The sequence below is a fragment of the Macaca nemestrina genome, chromosome X (assembly GCF_043159975.1).
Source record: "Macaca nemestrina isolate mMacNem1 chromosome X, mMacNem.hap1, whole genome shotgun sequence".
Classification (NCBI taxonomy): domain Eukaryota; kingdom Metazoa; phylum Chordata; class Mammalia; order Primates; family Cercopithecidae; genus Macaca; species Macaca nemestrina.
The window spans coordinates 23,982,143-24,004,189 of NC_092145.1; the positions used below are offsets into that span (position 1 = coordinate 23,982,143).

The following is a 22,047-nucleotide window of genomic DNA, read 5'->3' on the forward strand; positions in this document are numbered from 1 at the left end:
CCTGGCGAGCCCCTGACTTACCTGAGAAACGGAGACCGGCCCGTTATCTGACCTAATTACCTTGGGAAGTCTGAATCTAGGAAAGATTTCTTCCAGAATTTTCTTGGCTACTATGTGTGCCGTTTCTTGCCGGGTGGGGTAGGCTTCTACCCATCCTGAAAAGATATCTATAAACACTAGTAAGTACTTATATCCAGCATAGTGAGGTTTTACTTCAGTGAAGTCTATTTCCCAATAGACTCCTGGGCGATTACCACGAGTTCGTTTCCTTTCTGGCACTCGGGTAGCCCCAGCGTTTACCTGCTGACAGACCTTACAGGCAGATGTCACTTGTTCTATGAGGGTACTTGCCTTTGGGATTAGAAAGTCAGTTTTTTCAATCAGTAATTTTAGCTTTTCGACTACTCAAGTGTGTCCAGGCATGCATCTGCTGGATCATTGCCAGGGCCTCCTTTTGGGGAAGGACTATTTTTCCTCCTTTTTCTCAGTTTTTAGTGTCTTTGTTCTCTATAGCCCCTATGGCTTTTGCTTCTTCCTGGTCTCCTGGGGTTTAAGTATGTTTAATAGTTATGTGGCTGGTTTCATCAGGTTCTGTGGCTAGGGTCAGTACTTCCGCCATGGCGGCTTGCCTGGCTACTTGGTCGGTCTGTCTGTTTCTTACTGCGACTGGATCTTGTCCTTTTTGATGCCCGGGGCAGTGAATTATAGCCACTTCTTGAGGAAGAAAAAGGGCTTTTAATAAGGCAATTATTTCAACTTTGTTCTTGATTTCCTTTCCTTCTGAGGTTAGGAGACCTCTTCTTTCATAGATACTTCTATGAGTATGAGCCGTTGCAAAGGCATACCGGCTATCAGTATAAATGTTAGCTTTCTTTCCCTTGGACAGCTCTAGGGCCTTGGTTAGTGCTATTAACTCAGCCTTCTGTGCAGACATGCCAGGAGGTAGTGATTGTGCTTAAATGGTGTTGTGGCCATCTACTACCGCCGCTCCCGCCCTCCGGGTACCTGAGTCAAGGTAACTGCTGCCGTCTGTGTACCAGGTGTGATCCGCGTCTGGGAGTTCTTGGTCTTTAAGGTCTTCCCGTGTTCCATGGGTCTCAGCCAGTACTTGCCGATAATCATGTGGGCTTGGTTGGTCTTCTGGTACCGGCAGCAGCGTAGCAGGGTTTAGGGTGACCGGAGGGCCAAACTGGACGCGGTCCGTGTCCAGTAGGAGGGCCTGGTAGTGGGTTAGGCGTGCGTTGGTTATCCACCGGTCCGGGGGCTGCCGCACTATGGCCTCTAGAGCATGTGGGGTAATAATAGTTAGTGGCTGCCCAAGGGTTAACTTAGCAGAGTCCTTGACCAGCATAGCGGTGGCTGCCATGATGCGAAGACACGGGGGCCATCCGGCCGCCTCCGCTTCTCTCCCTCTCTCCCTGGTCCTTTTTCTCTCACAACTGCCGCCAGGATTTTTGTTAAATGCTTATCCCTCACTCGGTCCTTACGATCCTCTCGCTCCATCTGTTCCTTCGCTAACCTGGCTTCCCTTTCCTCAGGGGTTTCTCTCTTATTATACACTTTTTCTGCCTCCTTAACCAATTCCTGTAATCCATAGGTTTGGATTCCATCTAGTCTTTGGAGTTTTCCTTTGATATCTAATGCAGCTTGGTCTATGAATGCCATAGCTACGGTAGCCTTATGTTCTAGGGCTTCTGGGTCTAATGGGGTATACATTTGGAACCCTTCCAGAAGCCTTTCCATGAAGGCTGCCGGGCTTTCATCCCTTTCCTGAGTTATGGTCCTTACCTTGGCCAAATTTGTGGGGCGCTTTCCTGCCCCTTTGAGACCCGCCAACAGAGCCTGGCGATAGATTCGGAGACTCTCCTTACCTGGTGCCGTTTCATAGTCCCAGTCTGGGCGGGTGAGGGGAAATCCCTCGTCTATTTTATTGGGAAGTTGGGTTGGGAGGCCTCCTGGTCCTGGCATATTTTTCCGGGCCTCCAGGAGGACTTGCTGCCTTTCTTCAGTGGTTAGGAGGACCTGCAAGAGTTGCTGGCAATCATCCTAAGTGGGCTGGTGAGTGAGGAGAATGGATTTTATTAACGAGGTTAGGGCCTGGGGGTCTTGGGAAAAGGAAGGGTTATGGGTTTTCTAGTTGTAGAGGTCAGAGGCAGAGAAGGGCCAGTACTGGACCGTGCGATTGACGGTACGGAGGGGAAAAAGGGAGGATTGCCAAGTGGAAGGGCCATCTGGGTCCTCAGTTCGCCGCAAGCAGAGACGAGGAGGTGTCGGTGGCGGCATCCGAGGGGTGAGTTTGGGCGGGGCTGGCGAAGGAGACGGGGTGGAGGGAGGGGCCGAGGGAGAAGTTGGAGAAAGGGTAGGGGCCGAGGCGGTAGAGGAAAGAGCTGGGGACAAGACAGGGGGCAAGGGTGAAGCGTAAGGTGGAGGTCTCAGAAGGGGGTTTTGAGGTGGAGGAGGCAGGGGGTCAAGAAGGAGGAGATCCCTCTGGGGTTCATCTGGGAGGACTGGCTTATGCGGGTCCGGTTTCCGATTTTTTTTTTTTTGGGGGGGGGCTTCTAAGGCAAGAAGGGTAGACTGGGGTGGGGAAGGGGAATGGAGGAAGGGTTTCACCCAAGAGGGAGGGTTTCGGACCAGATCCTCCTAAGTAATTATGTAGGCCACCTGGTCTGGGTGTCCGTGTGGCCCAGGATCTATCACTGTTGCTTTAACCTGTAAGATAATTGGGAGGTCAAATGTTCCGTCCTGGGGCCACCCAACATGGAGGGTAGGCCACTCGGACGAGCAGAATTTTCGCCATCGTCCCTTACAGACTTCTATGGAGAGGTTGTGGGCTCGAGCCCGAACGTCAGGGAAGTGAGTCAGGGTCAGAGACAAAGGAGTCGTCAATGTCTGTCTTATTTCGTCCACGTATAACAAGGACAAAACGAAAGTAACAAAAACAAAGACCAGACAAGTAAGGAGAAGCCGCGCGGCCAGAGAGTGGTGCCACAAGATCATAAAATACTCAGACGGCAGGGGCGACCTGCCTACAGATTTAAGAAGGCTGACTGAGTCGTCAGCCTTCTCCCAGACTACCGCCAGGGCGTCCCCCGGGGTGTAAGTGGGAAGGTGCCAGACACGTCTGTCCCCCTTCCCCACTTAATTCAGAAGGAGTACTCCCCAGAGTTCAGAGTTAGCCGGCAAGGCAGACAGAAGAAAACGAAAGTACCTGGTAGGTCCGTTCAGTCAGCAGTCCGTGGCCCGGGCCAGATGGGTCTCCGCCGGATGGGTCGGGGGTCCTCGGACGACCCCACTTCCCGGCCAACGCACCAAATGTTGGAACCGAACTGTCGATTCCCTCCTGGTCAGGGGTGGCCGCGAAGGATCACCGACACGAGATTCACAGCAGAGAGTTATTTATTACTAGCGCGCTAGGGTCCCAAGCTCTAAGTTGGCCCTGGGACCCCGACTGCTTGTTACAGGCTGTTTATATAGGCAAACACAAGTTCAAACACAGCTTAGGGCGCGAAATTCAAACAAAGCTTTAGGCGCGTGGTAATTGGGTCTGTCTATGGCCTGAGCAAGGTGTCTTGTTCTAATTGGTTAGAGCAGGACCTTATGAGGTTTTTTTCCTGGAGTTGTTGATTCCAGGAACTTCGAGGCAGGGTGGGACCCTCGGAATTGGCAGGGTGGGACCCCATGAGGTTGTTTCCCGGAATTGGCAGGGTGGGACCCTATCGAGGCAGGATGGGACCCTATCCAGAGCCACCTGGTGTTAATTTTTTTAAGTTCTTTTTTTATGAGGCCTAGTTTCTAAGTTTTATGCGGCCTAGTTTCACTTGATGGTGGGCAACTGTAATCCCAGCTACTCGAGAGGCTGAGGCCAGAGAATTGCTTGAACCTGGGAGGTGGAGATTGCGGTGACCCAAGATTGTACCACTGCACTCTAGCCTGGGTGACAGAGTGAGACTCTGTTTCAAAAAAAGAAAAGAAAAAAAACCCCAAACCAATTAACCCAGCAGATTTTGTTCACATGAATGGCCAGAGTACAACCCCTTAAATGCTTGAATTAAGAAAAAGGCTTCAGATTTTAAGTTCTGAGGGTTTTTTTTGCTTGATCTAGTCTATCATTGAAGCTTTTGAGTGTACTTTGTATTTTCATCCTATGATTTCTTCAGTTCCACATTTGCTGTGTGTCCTAGAAAACTCCATATCTGGTTGGTAATTACGTCAACCATATCCAGAATTGCTTCTGTCATTTTGCTCCTTTCTTTTTCAGAAGTGTCTTGTATTCCCTAATATTGGTTAAAATCAGTATGCACAATTCTCTATCTGACATTTCTTGAATTTCTTTTGGATAGGGATCTGTTGCTGGAGAATTACTGGGTTCCTTTGGAGGCATCCCGTTTCCTTGCTTTTTTATGTTTCCGGTGTCCTTCTGTTGAGATCTGCACATCTTGTGTAAATTGCTTCTTCCAAGTTTGTGAATTCGCTTTGTAAGGGAGGACTTTTTCCTTTTCCCCTCATGTGGGAGCTGCAGGCTCCAATAGCTTGCAACCTTAGCTATGAGATAGCAATATAAGCTTGCCGGTTTTACTTTGCCCCAACAGATAATCCAATAAAGGCTGTGAACCAAAATTCTGGGTAAAGCAGTCTCCATGGCAGTTTGATTTTTAAAGTCTAAACCTCCCCAGACTCCAACAAGGATCGCTGGGGCCAAACTATCAAAGGAAGGCATCACACGTTAACCAGGCCCCCTACTTAGAACAGCAGCACAAAAGCCTAGTTACATGCAACGCCATCCTGCTTTTCCATTAGACAGTAAACTTCAGATTCTAAACAATTTTGGGGCCAAGGAACATTACAACTCTGAGAGAAAATTCCAAGGAGGGCTTAATACTAGACCTTAGAACCTCTGCAGAAGGCATCCTCTTTGGAGAGTTTGAGGTCTGGAGGATCTTCCAGAGCGTCCTCTTGTGGGATCCAAACTTAGACTTCCAGACGTCTCTGGCGTTACTTAGGTGAGCACTGGTGCCACTTTACATGCATTCCCTCTAGAGCCTTCTATGAACTTTATAAGAATAGCCGTGAACTGTAATAAGAACTGAATGCCGGGTGGGCCTTTTTGTTCCTTAGCCAGTAGAGTACAATAAGGAAATAATTTAGCATAACTCAGTTCTAAAAAGTGCCAATATTTTAAAACCTATTATTATTTCCAAGAATAATTAATTATTATATTTGAAAAGTACTCAATTTGTAAGTGAAGATAACTTGTTTTAATAGTCATACTACAGGATAATTTGAACATTAGTTTATAAGTTCATATTATATGTGAATCGTCAACAGATGATAACACATGGCCCAGACATTTTAAATTACTTCATCTCACTATGTTTGACCTACCATATATTTTTCGAATTATAATTTCTTAAAGTTCTTCTAGAGTAAAATATAAGAAAACTCAAGCCCTCAAAAGTATATATTGATATGGATTCATGCAGATATTATAAGGTGTTCTAAAGATTTTGTACAAAATTACAAACAGTATACATTGAATTATTTTGAAAGCAAAATGTGTGTGGGACTGTGTATCTGTATCATATCCGTCTCGATGTATACACAGTTTTTAAATGACATATATATATTTTAGACAGGCTCTCACCCTATCACCCAGACTGGAATACAGTGGCATGATCGTGGCTCACTGCACCATCGACCTCCCTGGGCTGAAGTAATCGTCTCAACTCAGACTTCCAAGTAACTTGAACTACAGGTACACACCACCGTGTCTGGCTATTTTTTGTAGAGCCAGGGTCTCACTACATTGCCTGGGCTGGTCTCAAACTCTTGGGCTCAAATGATCCACCTGCCTCAGCCTCCCAAAGTGCTGGGATTACAGTTGTGAGCCACCACACCTACCCAATGCCATATATTTTACTTTTTATTATTTTTTTTGAGACAGTCTCGCTGTCGCCCGGGCTGGAGTGCAGTGTTGCTATCTCGGCTTACTGCAACCTCCGCCTCCCAGTATCAAGCGATTCTCCTGCCTCAGCCTCCCAAGTAGCTGGGACTACAGGCACCTGCCACCACGCCCAGCTAATTTTTGAATTTTTAGTAGAGACAGGGTTTCACCATGTTGGCCAGGCTGGTCTTGAACTCCTGACCTCGTGTGATCTGCCCACCTCGGCCTCCCAAAGTGCTGGGATTACAGTTGTGAGCCATCATACCCGGCCTAATGCCATATATTTTAAATCATAGTCAGTGTTATAGTGAGTCCATGTTTGAATATGATAGTATTGGCCAACAAATTTATATTATTAATTCATATTTATATTAAGACAGACATTAATGAAACGTAGCTGCATGTGAGTAGTGTGAATACTTCCATCTTAAAGTTTTCTTAGGTTACACATCTAGGTGACGGAATGTGAGAGATGCCTATCTCAACTATCATTTATTGAATTTTGTTATATTTCTTTTGAGATTTTAAAGATAAAATTTAAGGTAAGAATTAGGGATAAAAATTTGAGAAGAATTAAAAACTAATTCTGAAGTATAAGCATGTATAATATATATTTATGTTATATATAATATGTATTTATATATGTTTTCATGTATGTATAGGTGGATTTTTAGGTTTTCATTTTGTTGCACAGGCTGGAGTGCAGTGGCACAGTCCTGGCTCACCGCAACCTCTGCCTTCTGGGTTCAAGCAATTCTTGTGCCTCAGCCTTCCGCGTAGCTGGGATTACAGGCGCCTGCACCACTCCCAGCTGTTTTTTTTTTTTTTGTATTTTAGTAGAGACAGCATCTCACCATGTTGCCCAGGCTGGTCTTGAACTCCTGAGCTCAGGCAATCCGCCCATCTCGGTCTCCCAAAGTGCTAGGATTACAGGCGTGAGTTACTGCACCTGGCTGAGAGCTTATTTCTTAACAACTCATCCAATCAAGTAATTCTTTGCAAATATTTTATCGTTTAAAATCCAGATATTGCAAATTTTTTATAACAATGTCAAAAACTGTTCAAGAATCACATGTGAAAATTTTCACTCTAAAACATGATGTCTAGCTAAATCCAATTTAAATGTAAATTTACTGTGGTGTTCGCATATATATGTAGAACTTTTATCTATGTATTGAAAGTGGGACAAAATATGGAAAAAGTTATCAGTGTTTAATACACAGTTTTATGACATTGCTTTTCTTTTGATCAGCACATAGTTTCTTTTTACTTCTTTGCAAATTCCACATCTTTTCTACTAATGAGAAAATATAGGATTGAATCCTAATGGAAAAACGGTAAGACACATACACAGCAAAGTCATAGGATATGGTCGTAAGCCATTGCCATTTCATGACACTGGAAAATATTTCTGTACCAATTATTAAATAATGAAACCATGAGGCAAAATACTGTGATCCATCTGATTAGCATTTATAGTCATTCCTGTATTTGTGTACATTCAAGAAGGGTTGTGTGTGTCAGTCAAGCTTAAGAGCTGTCTGGACCCTTATCTTAGAGCTCTACTAAGTAGCAATAGCAGCCTTCCCCTCAACATGTAAGACCTAATGCCTAGGTCAGAACATAGAGTAGAACTCCCAGGGAACCTGGGTAGAGTCAGGACAAGAACCACATGGCCTGGTGCTTAGATTTGCTCTTCTCCAAGACCTTAGAGGTAAACATTTGTTGCTGCTTTTTTTGTTTGTTTGTTTGTTTCCGTAGGCATGGATCCCTGAAGTCTGTCCCTGTTACTACAAGACATTTTGATATCATAATAAAACACTTCAGATATGATGCTGAGTGAAAAAGCAGAAAGGGGAAGACTTGGTTGTGCGGGTACTGAGTTCTTTTCCTTTTCTTTTCTTTCTTTCTTTTTTTTTTGAGACCGATTCTCGTTCTGTCACCCAGGCTGGAGTGCAATGGAGCGATCTCGGCTGGCCATTACTGAGTTCTTGAAAAGAGGAGATGTTTGATTAGGGTGAGTGGATTAGATCTCAGTTTAATATCCAATGGGGCCAGACGTGGTCGGATTACGAGGTGGGTGGCTCATCTGAGGTTAGGAGTTCCTGACCATCCTTGTCAACATGGTGACACCCGTCTCTGCTAAAAATACAAAAACTAGCTGGGCATGGTGGTGCGTCCCTGTAATCCCATCTACTTGGGAGGCTGAGGCAGGAGAATTACTTGAACCCGGGAGGCAGAGGTTTCCGTGAGCCAAGACTGCGCCACTGCACTTCAGCCTGGGCAACAAGAGAGAAACTCCGTCTTAAAAAAAAAAAAAAAATCCAATGGAAGCCAAAAGCAAAATGCTGACTGGAATACGTTTATGCAAATCAAGCAAAATGTTAAATAGTTTTAATTTCTGGTATCTTTGTCCCTTCATGGCATTTTTTTCAAACGTGATGGGCAGGAGAGGAGCGCCTAGAGTTACTTGGCTTTTTTCGGGCAATACTGCCATCGTGCGGAAATAGTTTCATAGCATCTGAAACTGTGAGCATTTCCTCCACGTAAACCCCGGCAGTCGCGGAAGGAATAGTCAGTGGAGGCTGAACAGGCCCAAGGCACAAGCTGGCATTCCTACCCTTGTCTCTGAGGTCTGGCAGAAGCAATGGACAAACGCAAAGTCTTAGTGAAGTATCTGGTGAGTGAGGGACCAGGACTGAGCCAGCTGCATCGAGGAAATAAGAATGTAATGGAAAGCCTAAGCAATTATCTAAGCCCACAAGCCAGGATTATCTGTGACTTTATACGTTCATGGAAAAGTCTTTTCTCATAATAGGACACTGATGGTTATCTCAGTTCTCTCAAGGAGGGCAGATAGGTGGCTTTTTTCCGTTGGACATTCTCTGAGAAGGATGGCATTGTTTAGTCCTGAGCAAACCAGTATTTATCTCATCCTAGTGAGTGTTCTGTATACCAGCTTCAAAGCTAGTTCTTCATAAAGATATCCACTCCTAGGTGTGGAGACCTCCAGATACTCCATGACTCATAATTGCAAAATCAACAAGGGCGGCTAAAATTGTATGGGTGACTTGTTCCCCATGACATTCTTTTTCACTGTTTATTATCTCAGTATCTGAATCTTTTAAAAAAGGATGTAATGTTAGTCTGGTACTGTAGTGTGACCTTCCAGTCAAGAGCTTCTTCAGGTAGGACTTCTCCTGGCCTCTGAGGATTCAGGCAGGCATTCCAGGATAAGGAACCTGGCTTTTGTGACATCCTTGACTATACCTAGCTCTTCCTCCAGCTGGTTATAGTTGAGTTGAGTGATGGTCTGTAGACATAGATGCTATTGGCATTCAGGAGTGTCTTAAAGATTTGGCCAGGCCCGGTGGCTCATGCCTATAATCCTAGCAGTTTGGGAGGCTGAGGCAGGTGGATTGCTTGGGCTCAGGAGTTCGAGACCAGCCTGGGTAACATGGTGAAGCTCTGTCTCTACAAAAGCAAGGCCAGGCGGGGTGGCTCATGTCTGTAATCACAGCACTTTGGGAGGCCGCAGCGGGCGGATCACCTGAGGTCAGGAGTTCTTGTTCAACCTGGCCAACATGGTGAAACCTCGTCTCTACTAAAAATAAAAAAATTAGCTCGACTTGAGTGCGGTGCCTGTAATCCCAGCTGCTTTGGAGGTTGAGGCAGGCGAATCGCTTGAATCCGAGAGGCCGAGGTTGCAGTGAGCTGAGATCGCGCCACTGCACTCCAGCCTGGGCGACAGAGCGAGACTCCGTCTCAGGAAAAAAAAAAAAAAAAAAAGAAAAGAAAGAAAGAGAGAGAGATAGAGAAAGAAAGAGAGAGAGAGAGAGAGAGAGAGAGAGAGAGAGAGAAAACAAAAGCGAAAGTGCATCAGTAAGACCAGGTGGCCCAAACAGGGCAAAATGCAAGGCAGCCATGTTTGGTGGCTCCTTTGTCTATGGGTGGCGTTTTTTCACACAAGAAGGGCGGGAGTAGAGGAATCCAAGGTAAGTCTTTTTGACATATCTGGAGCTCTGCTGCCATCGTGAGGATGTTGTTTAACGATACCCTAAGCCATTACAGACTTCTAGTGAGGACTACTTGTTGGGGCAGGTGTGGTCTGGTAAGAGATGGAAGAGGCTTTGCCTTCATGCTGGGAATCCTTGCTTAGTCTCATCTGAGGCTTTAAAAGAGACCTGAGCATTGGCGGTACCTTGGTGTAGAACCTGGAGAGTGAAGGTTCTAATAGCAAATCCTGTAAACTTCCTCTGGAAGAACGCTGTTCATTGTGCGAGGATACTGATGCCGCAAGAGACCCAAAGACCCGTAGCAAGATGTGAAAACCTCCTGCCTGTTGGTTCAAGGGGCAGGAACAGGAGACAGATGCCCACAAGAGCCTGCATTAGTCTTTGAGTGGGTTCCTGCAGTCCTGCCCAGACGAGGAACCGAGGCCCCGCCCCACGACTTCCTGTGCCAGGACCGCCTGGCAGGGGCTGGTTCACTCCAAACACTCACTCTCCAGGTTCTACACCAAGATACCGCCAATGTCCAGCTCTGTTCTTAGGGTCTTAGAGGAGAAGGCAAGAAGACCTAGCCTGGAACCCACACCTCTTCCATCTCCCCGGAGATCAGACCTTCCGCAGCAGAGAGAAGAACGCTGTTCTCGAGAACAATGTAATGGCGTAGGGGTTCATGAAACTCCGTCCTCACGATGGCAGTAGTACTCCAGATACGCCAAGAAGCGCTGCCTAGCTCCCTCTTCTCCCGCCCCTTGTGTCTGAAAAAACTCCACCAAACATGGCTGCCTTAAGTTTTGCCCAGTTTGGGGGCAACCTGGTCGTACTACTCAACTTTCGCTTTTGTTTTCCATCTGAAATCAAACTGAGACCTAAAACCACCCACCCTCATCAGGAATATTGTTCTTTCAGAAATTAAATTGACACCTTACCTTGTCTATGGCGTTCTGCTTTCATTATATGCAATCTGTGCAGTTCTGCTCAACATTCTATATCCAGTACTTTCCCATAGTATCAGATTTTCTACCTGAAAGGATAAGTGCGAAGTATCCAAGCTTAAGAGAGAGAATAAAATGCTGGAAGTTCAAGACTTAGAGAAAGTCCTCTCTAGCCACCCTATTTTCCTTTGAGACTCTCAAGATATTCTGCGTTTATTTTCAGTCCTACACTAATACTTGTTTGGGAGTTACAGGAACGAAGCCGGGCCCGCTGCATTTTCTAGAGGCCTAGTACGGAAAAACAGGCAAACTAGGAAAGACGGGAATTTATTGCTGTAACTGGATACAGGAAGAAGGCCGGAGATAATTCCACCAGACCAACTCAAAGTGTTACAATTTTCTTAGTGCTTATATAGGTTGGGGTTATGTGCCTACTGCAGTATAGCATTCGCCTATGTCCATTGGTAACTAATTTTGCTTTAACTAGAATGTCAGAGGCAAAAATAAATAAATAAATAAATAAATAAATAAATAAATAAATAAATAAAAATGCTTGCTAAGTCCAATTAAAAAGGGCCCCAGTATCTTCAAAGTCTGTCTACTGTGGTACTGGAATGATTATTTCTATCTTATCTCCTTTACAGCTTGGTCCGGAGAGCTGCCTTGGACTTTCCAATGAATTCAAACAGTTGCCTCTGTTACCTTGACTCGTCTCAGATTCCGTTGACCCGAGATGGGTCCTGGCACTAGGAATGTAAGACTGTTTCCATTATTTTGGCTTGCTCCAGGTAAGGGAGAAGCCGGTGCAAGGTTCCTGCTGACCATGTGTTTCTTTCTTTTCTTTTGTTTTTTTGAGACGAAGTTTCACTCTTGTTGCCCAGGCTGGAGTGCCATGGCGTGATCCTGGCTCATGGCAACCTTCGCCTCCTGGATTCAAGCGATTCTCCTGCCTCAGCCTCCTGAGTAGCTGGGATTACAGGCATGTGCCACCATGCCCGGCTAATTTTGTATTTTTAGTAAAGTCAGGGTTTCTCCATGTTGGTCAGGCTGGTCTCAAACTCGCAACCTCAGGTGATCTGCCGGCCTTGGCCTCCCAAACTGCTGGGATTACAGGCGTGAGCCACCGCACCCGGCCTTGACCATATGTTTCATTTCTAGCTTTGATGTCTGGGCACAGATTTCCCTTGGTTTAACTATTTGCTCAATATTAAGGCAGCTCTGTAGAAATTTGTCTGTGTAACTGAGGTGCTATGCAGGCCTGCCTGTGTGACTGTCATGCAGGCCTGTCTGTGTGATTGTCAGGGAGAATTGGCCTGCCACAATACTTTTCTAAGCATAGCAATAGAGGTAGTTAGGGATAATTCGTATATTACAGAAATTGCCTTACAGAGAGTAACACATTTCTATACTCTCCTTCCAAAACAGACACTTAAAAAAAAAAAAAAAAGTCATGTATGCTTGCCGTGGATCTCATTTAAGATTGCAACAGAAGCACTTTTCAATACTATTAAACGGCTTTTTACTCTTTACATATTTTAAGCTTTTTAGTTTATTTTCTTAATTTCCTATTTTTAATTTTTTGATACATTATATTTGTATATATTTAAGGGTACATGTGAAATTTTGTTACATGCATACAATATGTAATGATCAATTCATGATATTTAAGTTACCTATCAACAAAGTATTTATCATTTCTATGTATTGGGTACATTTCAAGTCCTTTCTTCCAGCTATTTTAAAACTACAGAAAGTTGTTAATTATAGTCACCCTACTCTTCTATCAAAGTTTAGAACTTATTTTTTCTAACTGTATGTTTCTACTCATTAACCAACTCTCTTCAGCCCCACTGCCCTCCTGCAAATACACCCTTCCCTGCCTCTGGTGTCTGTCATTCCACGCTCCACCTCCATGCCAACAGGTATTTTAGCTCCTACAGATGAATGAGAGCTAGATTTTCCTTTCTGTGTCCGGCTTATTTTACTTAACATAACGATCTTCAGTTCCATCCATGTTGCTGCAAATACATGATTTCATTTTTTTAATGGCTGAAAAGTATTCCATTGTGTATATATAGACTACATATTCTAGGTTTTCCAGTTTGTTGGTGTATAGTCGTTCGTAATACTCTCTGATGATCTCTTGCATTTCTGTGGTATCAGTGGTAATCTCTCCTTTACCATTTCTGATTTTGTTTATTTGGGTCTGTTCTTTTCTTGGTTAGTCTAGCTGGTGGTTTATCAGTTTCATATACATATGTAAATATACATTCATATATATACATATATAAATATACATTCATATATATACACACACATATGTATATGTGTGTGTGTGTGTGTGTGTGTGTCTGTATATATATCTCTCTCACCTAGGCTGGAGTGCGGTGGTGTGATCTTGGCTCACTGCAACCTCCACCTCCTGGGTTCAAGCGATTATCGTGCCTCAGTCTCCCTAGTAGCTGGGTTTACAGGCGTGCACCGCCATGCCCAGCTAGTTTTTCTGTTTCTAGTAGAGATGGGATTTCACCGTTTTGGCCAGGCTGGTCTCGAACTCCTGACCTCAAGTGATCCACCCGCCTCGGCCTCCCGAAGTGCTGGGATTACAGGAGTGAGCCATCTCACCTGGCAGTTTTGTTCATATTTTTAAAGAACCAACTTTTCATTTTGTTGATCCTTTGTGTTGGTTTTTCATCTCTATTTTGTTTAGTTCTGCTTTGATCTTTATTATTTATTGATCCGTGTTACTATGGGGTTTTTTTTTTAGTAGAAAATACCTTTTATTTATAAATGGATTCAGAAAATAAGGAAATACTCTCAAAAAGAAAAGCACTGATATAAATGGACCATGTCATAATAAGCACTGATTAAATTTAATACTTCTGATTCTCTTGATTTATGCATAAATCAGTCTTTAGATTCTTGTAAAAGACATAAAGAACTGAATTATTCAATCAATAAACACAATTTACATATTAAATAAAGCACCTTACATCTCACAATTAGAGAACGAGATTTTTTGTTTTTTGAGACGGACTTCTGGCTCTGCTCTGTTGCCCAGGCTGGAGTGCTGTGGCCTGATCTTGGCTCACTGCAACCTCCAACCTCCCAGGTTCAAGCGATTCTCCTGCCTCAACCTCCCAAGTAGGTGAGATTACAGGTGCCTGCCACCACGCTGGCTAATTTTGGCATTTTTTAGTAGAGACGGGGTTTTGCCATGTTGGCCAGGCTGGTCTTGAACTCTCGACCTCAAGTGATCCGCCTACCTTGGCCTCCTAAAGTGCTGGGATTATAGGTGTGAGCCACTGCGCCCGGCGAGAATGAGAACTTTTAATAGGTTTATCAGTCATTTGGCACAAAATCATTTAATATATTAAAGTAGTAGAGATTTAGCCATCCATATCATTTGTCTGTTCAATAAATTTGGAAGTAAACAAATGTTACCAAAATCTTATCTAATCTGAAATTAATAAACTAAACATGTTTAAGCTTCTCTTTTACTCAAATAGGAAATGGAAAGGAACTTACATAATATCCAGAGAATAATTAAAGGCAAAATACATCAAGTCAAATCCTATTACGTCTGCAGATACTTTTCTCAGAGGAAAGCCTTTATCCATTAATGACTTTATTAAAACGCTTATTTATTTATTTATTATCATAAGCTCAACTAAGTGTTATATAAAACAGTTTTGAAAATTAAGGTAATAAGACAGAAAAGAGCTAATCTTATGAAATGTTAATAAACAAATAATCCAAACAAGTGAGAAAAATTGAGTCAAACATTTTGAAAGTGAAGTCACTGGAATAGAAAGCCAAAAATCAATAATCAATGAATTTTAAGCAGATTCTTTGAAATTAACAATAAAATATGTCAGCCTTGTCTTAGTCCATTCAGGCTGCTATAGCAAAATACCATAGCTAGGTAATTTATAATATTTTATAAATAATAAAACTTACTGCTCACATTTCTGGTGTCTGGGAAGTCCAAGATCAAGGCCTCAGCACATTCATTGTTGAAGGCTCACTCTCTGCTTCAAAAATGGTACCTTCTAGCTATGTGTTCACATGGCAGGAGAGGTGACAAGCTCTCTCAGGTCTGTTTTATTAGGGAACTAATCCCATTCAGTATGACTGACCCTCCATTATCTAATCAGCTTCCAAAGGCTACATCTCTTAATAATATCACCTTGGGGGTTAGGTTTCAACATATACATTTTTGGGAATACAGACTTTTACAACATATCTTCCCACCCTTGGGCCCCCCAAATTTGTGTCTTTCCCACATGCAAAATATATTCATTCTATCCTGATAGCCCCCAAATTCTTAACCTCTTTCTGCAGCAACTCAAAAGTTTAAAGTCCAAAGTCTCATCTAAATATCATCTACGTTAGATTTGGGTGAGACTCAAGGTATCATTCATTCTGAGCCAAATTCCCCTTCTACTCTGAGCCTTTGAAGTTAAACGAGTTTTGTGTTTCCAAAAAACCGTGGTGGGACAGGCATAAGTTAGAAATTCCCATTCCATAAGGGAGAGAGAAGAAAGAAAAAGGGGTAGTATGTTTCAAGCAAGTCCAAAACCCAAGAGTACAAGCAATATTAAACCTTAAGCCTGGAGAAGAATCTTCTTTGACTCAGTGTCGTGCCTTTCAGACACACTTGGATGAAGATTGGGCCCCCAATGACTTTTCCGTGCATAGCCCATGCCACAGTGCTCATGTGTTGGAGTCTTGTGTTTGTGGCTCTCCTAGGCTGGAGTTGCACACTGGTGGCTCTACCATTCTGGGGTCTCTGGGATGGCCATGCCCTCATGGTTTTACCAGACTTTGCCTTTATGGTGGTTCCTCCATGGCTTTAATAGGCATTGCCCCAATGGTGGCCCTTTTTTTTTTGAGACGGAGTCTCGCTCTTTCGTCCAGGCTGGAGTGCAGTGGCGCAATCTCGGCTCACTGCAAGCTCCACCTCCAAGGTTCAGGCCATTCTCCTGCCTCAGCCTCCTCAGTAGCTGGGACTACAGGCGCCCGCCACCACCCCTAGCTAATTTTTTGTATTGTTAGTAGACGGGGCTTCACCGTGTTGGCCAGGATGGTCTCGATCTCCTGACCTCATGATCCGCCCGTCTCGGCCTCCCAAAGTGCTGGGATTACAGGCGTAAGCCACCGCGCCTGGCCTAAGGGTGGCTCTTTATTGTAGTCCTGTCTCTGTGGGACATCTTTGTCCATGCCCTGCAGCTCTCTGGGGTACTCTTAGTAATATAGGTGGAGGTAGCCATGTCCCTACAGCTCATTTGCTCTGTGCTCCTATGGAGATGGCACTGTGTTGATGCTGCCAAGATTTTTACTGCCTGTGCACTTTAGAGTGGTGGCCTGAACCACATCTGGGCCCACTTGAGACACATCTGATGAGAGAGGAAGCTGAAAAATGCTGTGCCAGAATGCAGGGAGTGGAGACTTGAGGTAGTTCAGGGCAGCAAACATTGAGGTTCCTTGGGTGCCCATGGTCCCTCTTTTGACCTCATTTTATGCCCCAGGTTTGGTATTCTGAGCCTGTGATGTGAGTGGCAGACTGGATGGTCTCTAAAATGCCTTTAGGGTCATTCTCTTACTGTCATGCAGAATAGCATCTGGCTTCCTTCTATCCCTACTAATCTTCTCAAATGGTGGTTTGGTCATACCTTTAGTATTCTCCTCTGAATATGCTTTTTCATTAATTCTTTACAACATAGCCACACTGAGAATTTACCAGATCTTTACATTCTGCTTCCCTTTTGATTATAAATTCTTTTAAATTTGTTTCTATCTTCTTGTATTTTACTACAAGCGTTCAAGAGAGGCCATACTACACCCTCAAGACTTTGCTTAGATATTTATTTCACCAACTTTTTGCTCACAAGTTCTACCTTCTACAAAGCCCTAGGATACATACACAGTTCAGCCAGGTTATTTGCCACTTTATAAGAGGGATGACTTTTCCTCCAGTTTCTGATAACATTTCTCATTTTCACCTGAGACTTCATCAGAATGGCCTTTACCATCCAGATTTCTACCAAAAGTCTGTTCATGATCTCTTAGGAAATCTCTAAGAAGATTAAGGCATTATTTACAGCTCTCCTCTTCTGAGGCATAACCAGATCACTCTTAACACTCTGCTCACAGAAACGTAGGCTTTTTCTAGCCTGATCCTTTGCATTCTTACAGCCTCTACCCATTACCCAGTTCCCAAGCTGCATCCACATTTGTAGGTATTTGTTAGAGCAGCACCCCACTTCCTGCTATCAATTTCTACCTTGATTCTTTCAGGGTGCTATAACAAAGTATCTTGGGCTGGGTAATTTTTAAAAACATAATTTACTGAGAATCCTGGAGTCAGGGATTTCGAACATTAAGGTGGCAGAAGATGTGGTGTACAATGAGGGCTCAGTCTCTGCTTCAAAGTTGGCACCTTCTAGCTATGTCTTCATATGGTAGTAGAAGTAAAAGAGCTCCCTCAGGCCACTTTTTAAGGATACTAATCCCATTCATGAGGGCAGATCCTCATGACCAAATCACCTCCCATAGGCCTTACCTCTTAATACCATTACCATCGGGATTAGGTATTTGGGGCAATCATTAAAAAGGTATTTGGCGATCATTAAAAAGTCAGGAAACAACAGATGCTGGAGAGGTTGTGGAGAAATAGGAATGCTTTTACACTGTTGGTGGGAGTGTAAGTTAGTTCAACCATTGTGGAAGAGTGTGTTTATTCCTCAGGGATCTATAACCCGAATTTCCATTTGACCCAGCAATCCCATTACTGGATATATACCCAAAGGATGATCAATCATTCTACTATAAAGACACATACACACGTATACATATGTTTATTGCAGCAATGTTCACAATAGCAAAGACTTGGAACCAACCCAAATGCCCATCAATGATAGACTGGATAAAGAAAATGTGGCACATATATACCATGGAATACAATGCAGCCACAAAAAAGGATGAATTCATGTCTTTTGCAGGGACATGGATGAAGCTGGAAACTATCATTCTCAGCAAACTAACACAGGAACAGAAAACCAAACACCACATGTTATCACTCATAAGTGGGAGTTGAACAATGAGAACACATGGACACGGGGCGGGGAACATCACACATCGGGGCCTGTCAGGGGTTGGGGGCTAGGGGCTATCCCGATAGCATTAGAAGAAATACCTCTTTTCGCTGCCTGACCGCTGCCATCATGGGTCGCATGCATGCTCCCGGGAAAGGCCTGTCCCAGTCGGCTTTGCCCTATCGACGCAGAGTCCCCACTTGGTTGAAGTTGACATCTGACGACGTGAAGGAGCAGATTTACAAACTGGCCAAGAAGGGCCTGACTCCTTCACAAATCGGTGTGATCCTGAGAGATTCACATGGTGTTGCACAAGTACGTTTTGTGACAGGCAATAAAATCTTAAGATTTCTTAAGTCTAAGGGACTTGCTCCTGATCTTCCTGAAGATCTCTACCATTTAATTAAGAAAGCAGTTGCTGTTCGAAAGCATCTTGAGAGGAACAGAAAGGATAAGGATGCTCAATTCCGTCTGATTCTGATAGAGAGCCAGATTCACCATTTGGCTCGATATTATAAGACCAAGCGAGTCCTTCCTCCCAATTGGAAATATGAATCATCTATAGCCTCTGCCCTGGTCGCATAAATTTGTCTGTGTACTCAAGCAATAAAATGATTGTTTAACAACAACAACAACAACAAAAAAAAAAAAATAGAAGAAATACCTAATGTAGATGGCAGGTTGATGTGTGCAGCAAATCACCATGGCATGTGTATACCTAAGCAGCAAACCTGCACAGTCTGCACATGTATCCCAAAACTTAAAGTATAATAATAATAAAAAAGAAAATGGTTCATATTCATAAAATATCATTCAAGGTCAAGTTTCGTGACAAAAAAATGCAATTCTAATCCCCCAACTGACTGAATGGATCCCCCACTTCTGCCAAAGAGATTCCAAAGAAACCTGAAAAACTAGTTAAGGCCATAACGCGAAGGAAGTAGGTGGTCAGACATGCCTCATTATACCCTCTCCCATTTGAAGTCCAGGCATAACTGACCAGCATGAACATTAAAACAGATCTTGGTCCGGTGAGGTGGCTCATGCCTATAATGTCAACACTTTGGGAGGTTGAGATGGGTGTATCTCTTGAAGTCAGGAGTTCAAGAACAGCCTGGACAATATGGTGAAACCCTGTCTCTACAAAAAATTCAAAAATTAGCCAGGCATGGTGGCATACACCTTAGTCCTAGCTACTTGGGAGGCTGAGGCAGGAGAATCGCTTGAGCCTGGGAGGCAGAGGTTGCAGTGAGCTGAGATTGTGCCACTGCATTTCAGCCTGGGTGACAAAGTGAGGCCACCTCTCAAAACAAACAAACAAAAACAAAGAAAAAAAAAAAGATCTTAACACTAACACTAACAAAATAGACTCTTTGTAGCAATAAGATACCAGATTCCAACCTGACTCTAGTATAACTTCACATGATAAAAATGGAAATAAAAGTATTTTACCCCAGAGTATTTTTTTTTTGCCCTATTTTGAAATGGTCCTGCAAAGTCATTGGGAAACATTTGCATCTGTAAAGCATCTCATTAACATAAGTAGATCTTTCCTGTTCCAGGCCTTCCCAAACCTGAAGAGATTAACTGAGAATCTAGCACCTTTTAAAAGTCTAAATAGAAAATATTTGCCATCTATTATCTCTAAGACTAGTCACTTTTGAGATTTCATCTATGTAATAAAAACCTTGGTCTCCACAACCCCTTATATTAACCCAGACATTCTTTTCAATTGATTCTGGGTCTTTAGAAAATAACTTAACTCTTCCAAGCAATTGCCAATCAGAAAATCTTGGAATCCTCTTTTGACCTGTAAGCACCCACTTTCCCCTGCTTTAAGTTGTCCTGCCCTTCTGGACCAAACCAGTGTATACCTCACATGTATTGACTGATGTCTTATATCTCTCTAAAACATAGAAAAGAAAGCTGTACCCCAACCAACTTGAGCACATGTTCTCAGGACCTCTTGAGACCATGTCTTGGGCCGTGGTCACTCATATTTGGCTTGGAATAAACCTCTTTACATATGTTACAGTTTGGCTTTTTAAATCAACATTAATTGGCACCCTATATATGGGGCCTCAGAGAAGACTCAGAACCCTAAAAGAGTCACCCAAACCCAGAACTAAGGTACCAGTAGGGGCCCATTGAAAGCCCCCCAACTCCAAGCTTCTTCTTGAGTGAAACTGGTAAGTCCTCCTCAGCCCTGAACCTCTTTCTCGGTTGACAGTCCTCTGGTTTATTCTGATCTGGTTCTTTTCCTAGGAAGTTGTTGTTCAGGATCTTAATTTTGATTCAGAGGTGCATTCTGAAGGATCTTTTCCATTGCCTCTTTCTCTCCAATTAATCTCACTTGGCTTGTTTGTGCATTTGCTTGAGAAACTGAACTGTCCCTTGTGTAAATCAACGAGAGACTGAACTTCTCAGCTCCACTCCACTGAAACGCAGACTACAGTTTGGTTCCTCCCTTAAAGAAAATAAAAAAAAGGGAAACAAATAATCAAAGAATGAGGAAATACAAAGATAACGACCCCCTTTTGGGCATGCTGTTTGGTTTTACGATGCCTCTACTTGCAAGCATTTGTGTAAATGGAAAAGTTTGAAGGCATACCAGGTTTTCTAATACTCCAGTTGGTTACATATTATGGTCTATTCTTGTGCACATTTTAAACTTGCGGCTAAATTACATCAAGAAAAATTCAGAGGTCAAAAGTCGACCTGCGACTATAGAGTTTTTAAAGTTTTATGTGTATTTCTCTATTTTCTTTTCTGCCTGCTTTAAATCTGCTGTTATTTTTCTACTGGGGTTGAGATAAAAACCACTGTTTGCATTCAACCATTTATTTTTCTTTCGTTTTATCAAACTGGTGAGTTTGTATTTATCTCATGGTTAGAGTTCTGAAATAAAAGCTATAAGATCTTCGTTTCTATGTGTGTATGTGTGTTTAGGTATGTTTGTGTGTATGTACATGCATTTTTTTAATGTGTTGTGGCCACAAAGTACCAAATTGGCTTTACAGTAAAGGAGTACTCATAAATTAAGTAAATAAGCCCAATGCTTTTCCAGTTCATGTGACTTAGGTAAATCTTTAACAAATAAGCCTACTTTAAAAATGTCTTCTGAATTGTCAGCACACATTTTGTCTAGATTTACTGGTCAAGCGGTTTTATGTTTATCTCTTGCAGATATTTTATAAGGTGTTAAAGTTTGGCACAAAGGATATGGAAGTATAAACTCAGCCCCAAACCTATGATCTTTGTGTAATTTTTGATAAATAAGGCATTTTACATTGTTGGTCTAATGAAAACAGCTAAATCCTGAGTTATCAGCAAAAAAACAAAAAACAAAAAAACCCCAACATTTATTTAACTGTAAATTTCATACTTAAACACCTGATATTTACAGGCTATAAAACTGGTTAACAGAGAAATAACTTTAAATGATGACTAGTTTTGTCTGACATCACAGTTTTCATAAGTACTCTAGGTAAACTATTAAAAATAAATAGTCAAATAAATGCAATGGAATAAATGTTTATAAATAAACTTGTCCTGTAATTTTAAACTCTTAAAGTTATGTTAAGTTGAATAAGAGATAATTATTAAATATCTGGATCATGTCCAATTGTTTTAAAAGATTATATATACAAAAACATTTTCAAACAAATTAATTATAAAATGGTTTTCATCTATAAAATGCTCATGTGACAAACAATTTAAGATTTCCTATTTTCTAGGTCTTCACAAAAAATTAAGGTTACTAAAAATAAAAATTGAATTGAATATATAATTCTACATATAAAAAAATGCCAAAGAAAGGTGTATTCTGATGAAAATAAGAAAAATTATAAGACATAAAAATGTGTTCCTAATAAAAGGAAAATAATTTTTGTCTAATTCAAAGGTTACTTTGAAACAAGGTAAAATGAGCTGATAGCTAGTAAGTAAAAGAAATGTAAAGAAAGCTATAGCTATAAAAGCAGTACTTTTGGTAATAGAGTTTAGAAGGAAAATAATTTTGTGTGAAAAAGAATCTTGTATGATAAATTTTTGTCCTAGAATAA

At 42.5% G+C, this 22,047-nt stretch overlaps 1 protein-coding gene and 1 long non-coding RNA gene across 3 annotated transcripts in view; both read left to right on the forward strand.

Moving 5' to 3' along the window:
• The window catches only part of LOC105481435 (uncharacterized), a 133,141-nt gene that overhangs the window by 108,677 nt on the left and 2,417 nt on the right, over positions 1-22,047 (forward strand). The window contains exons 12-14 of one of the 2 annotated variants that reach the window (XR_986941.3): positions 5,633-5,755; positions 7,868-7,961; positions 11,531-11,674. This is a non-coding gene — a long non-coding RNA (uncharacterized lncRNA). The remainder of the gene's footprint in view (positions 1-5,632; positions 5,756-7,867; positions 7,962-11,530; positions 11,675-22,047) is intronic. The other variant, XR_011618300.1, reaches the window with a different exon arrangement.
• LOC139360798 (small ribosomal subunit protein uS15-like) lies at positions 16,085-20,017 on the forward strand. The gene has a single exon (XM_071088840.1). It carries the CDS (start codon positions 17,999-18,001, stop codon positions 18,566-18,568), a length of 570 nt encoding a protein of 189 aa, XP_070944941.1. The 5' UTR covers positions 16,085-17,998; the 3' UTR covers positions 18,569-20,017.

Bases quoted from the DNA above. Each gene is read 5' to 3' on its own strand.
- LOC139360798 (XM_071088840.1), top strand. From the start codon at position 17,999: ATGGACACGGGGCGGGGAACATCACACATCGGGGCCTGTCAGGGGTTG.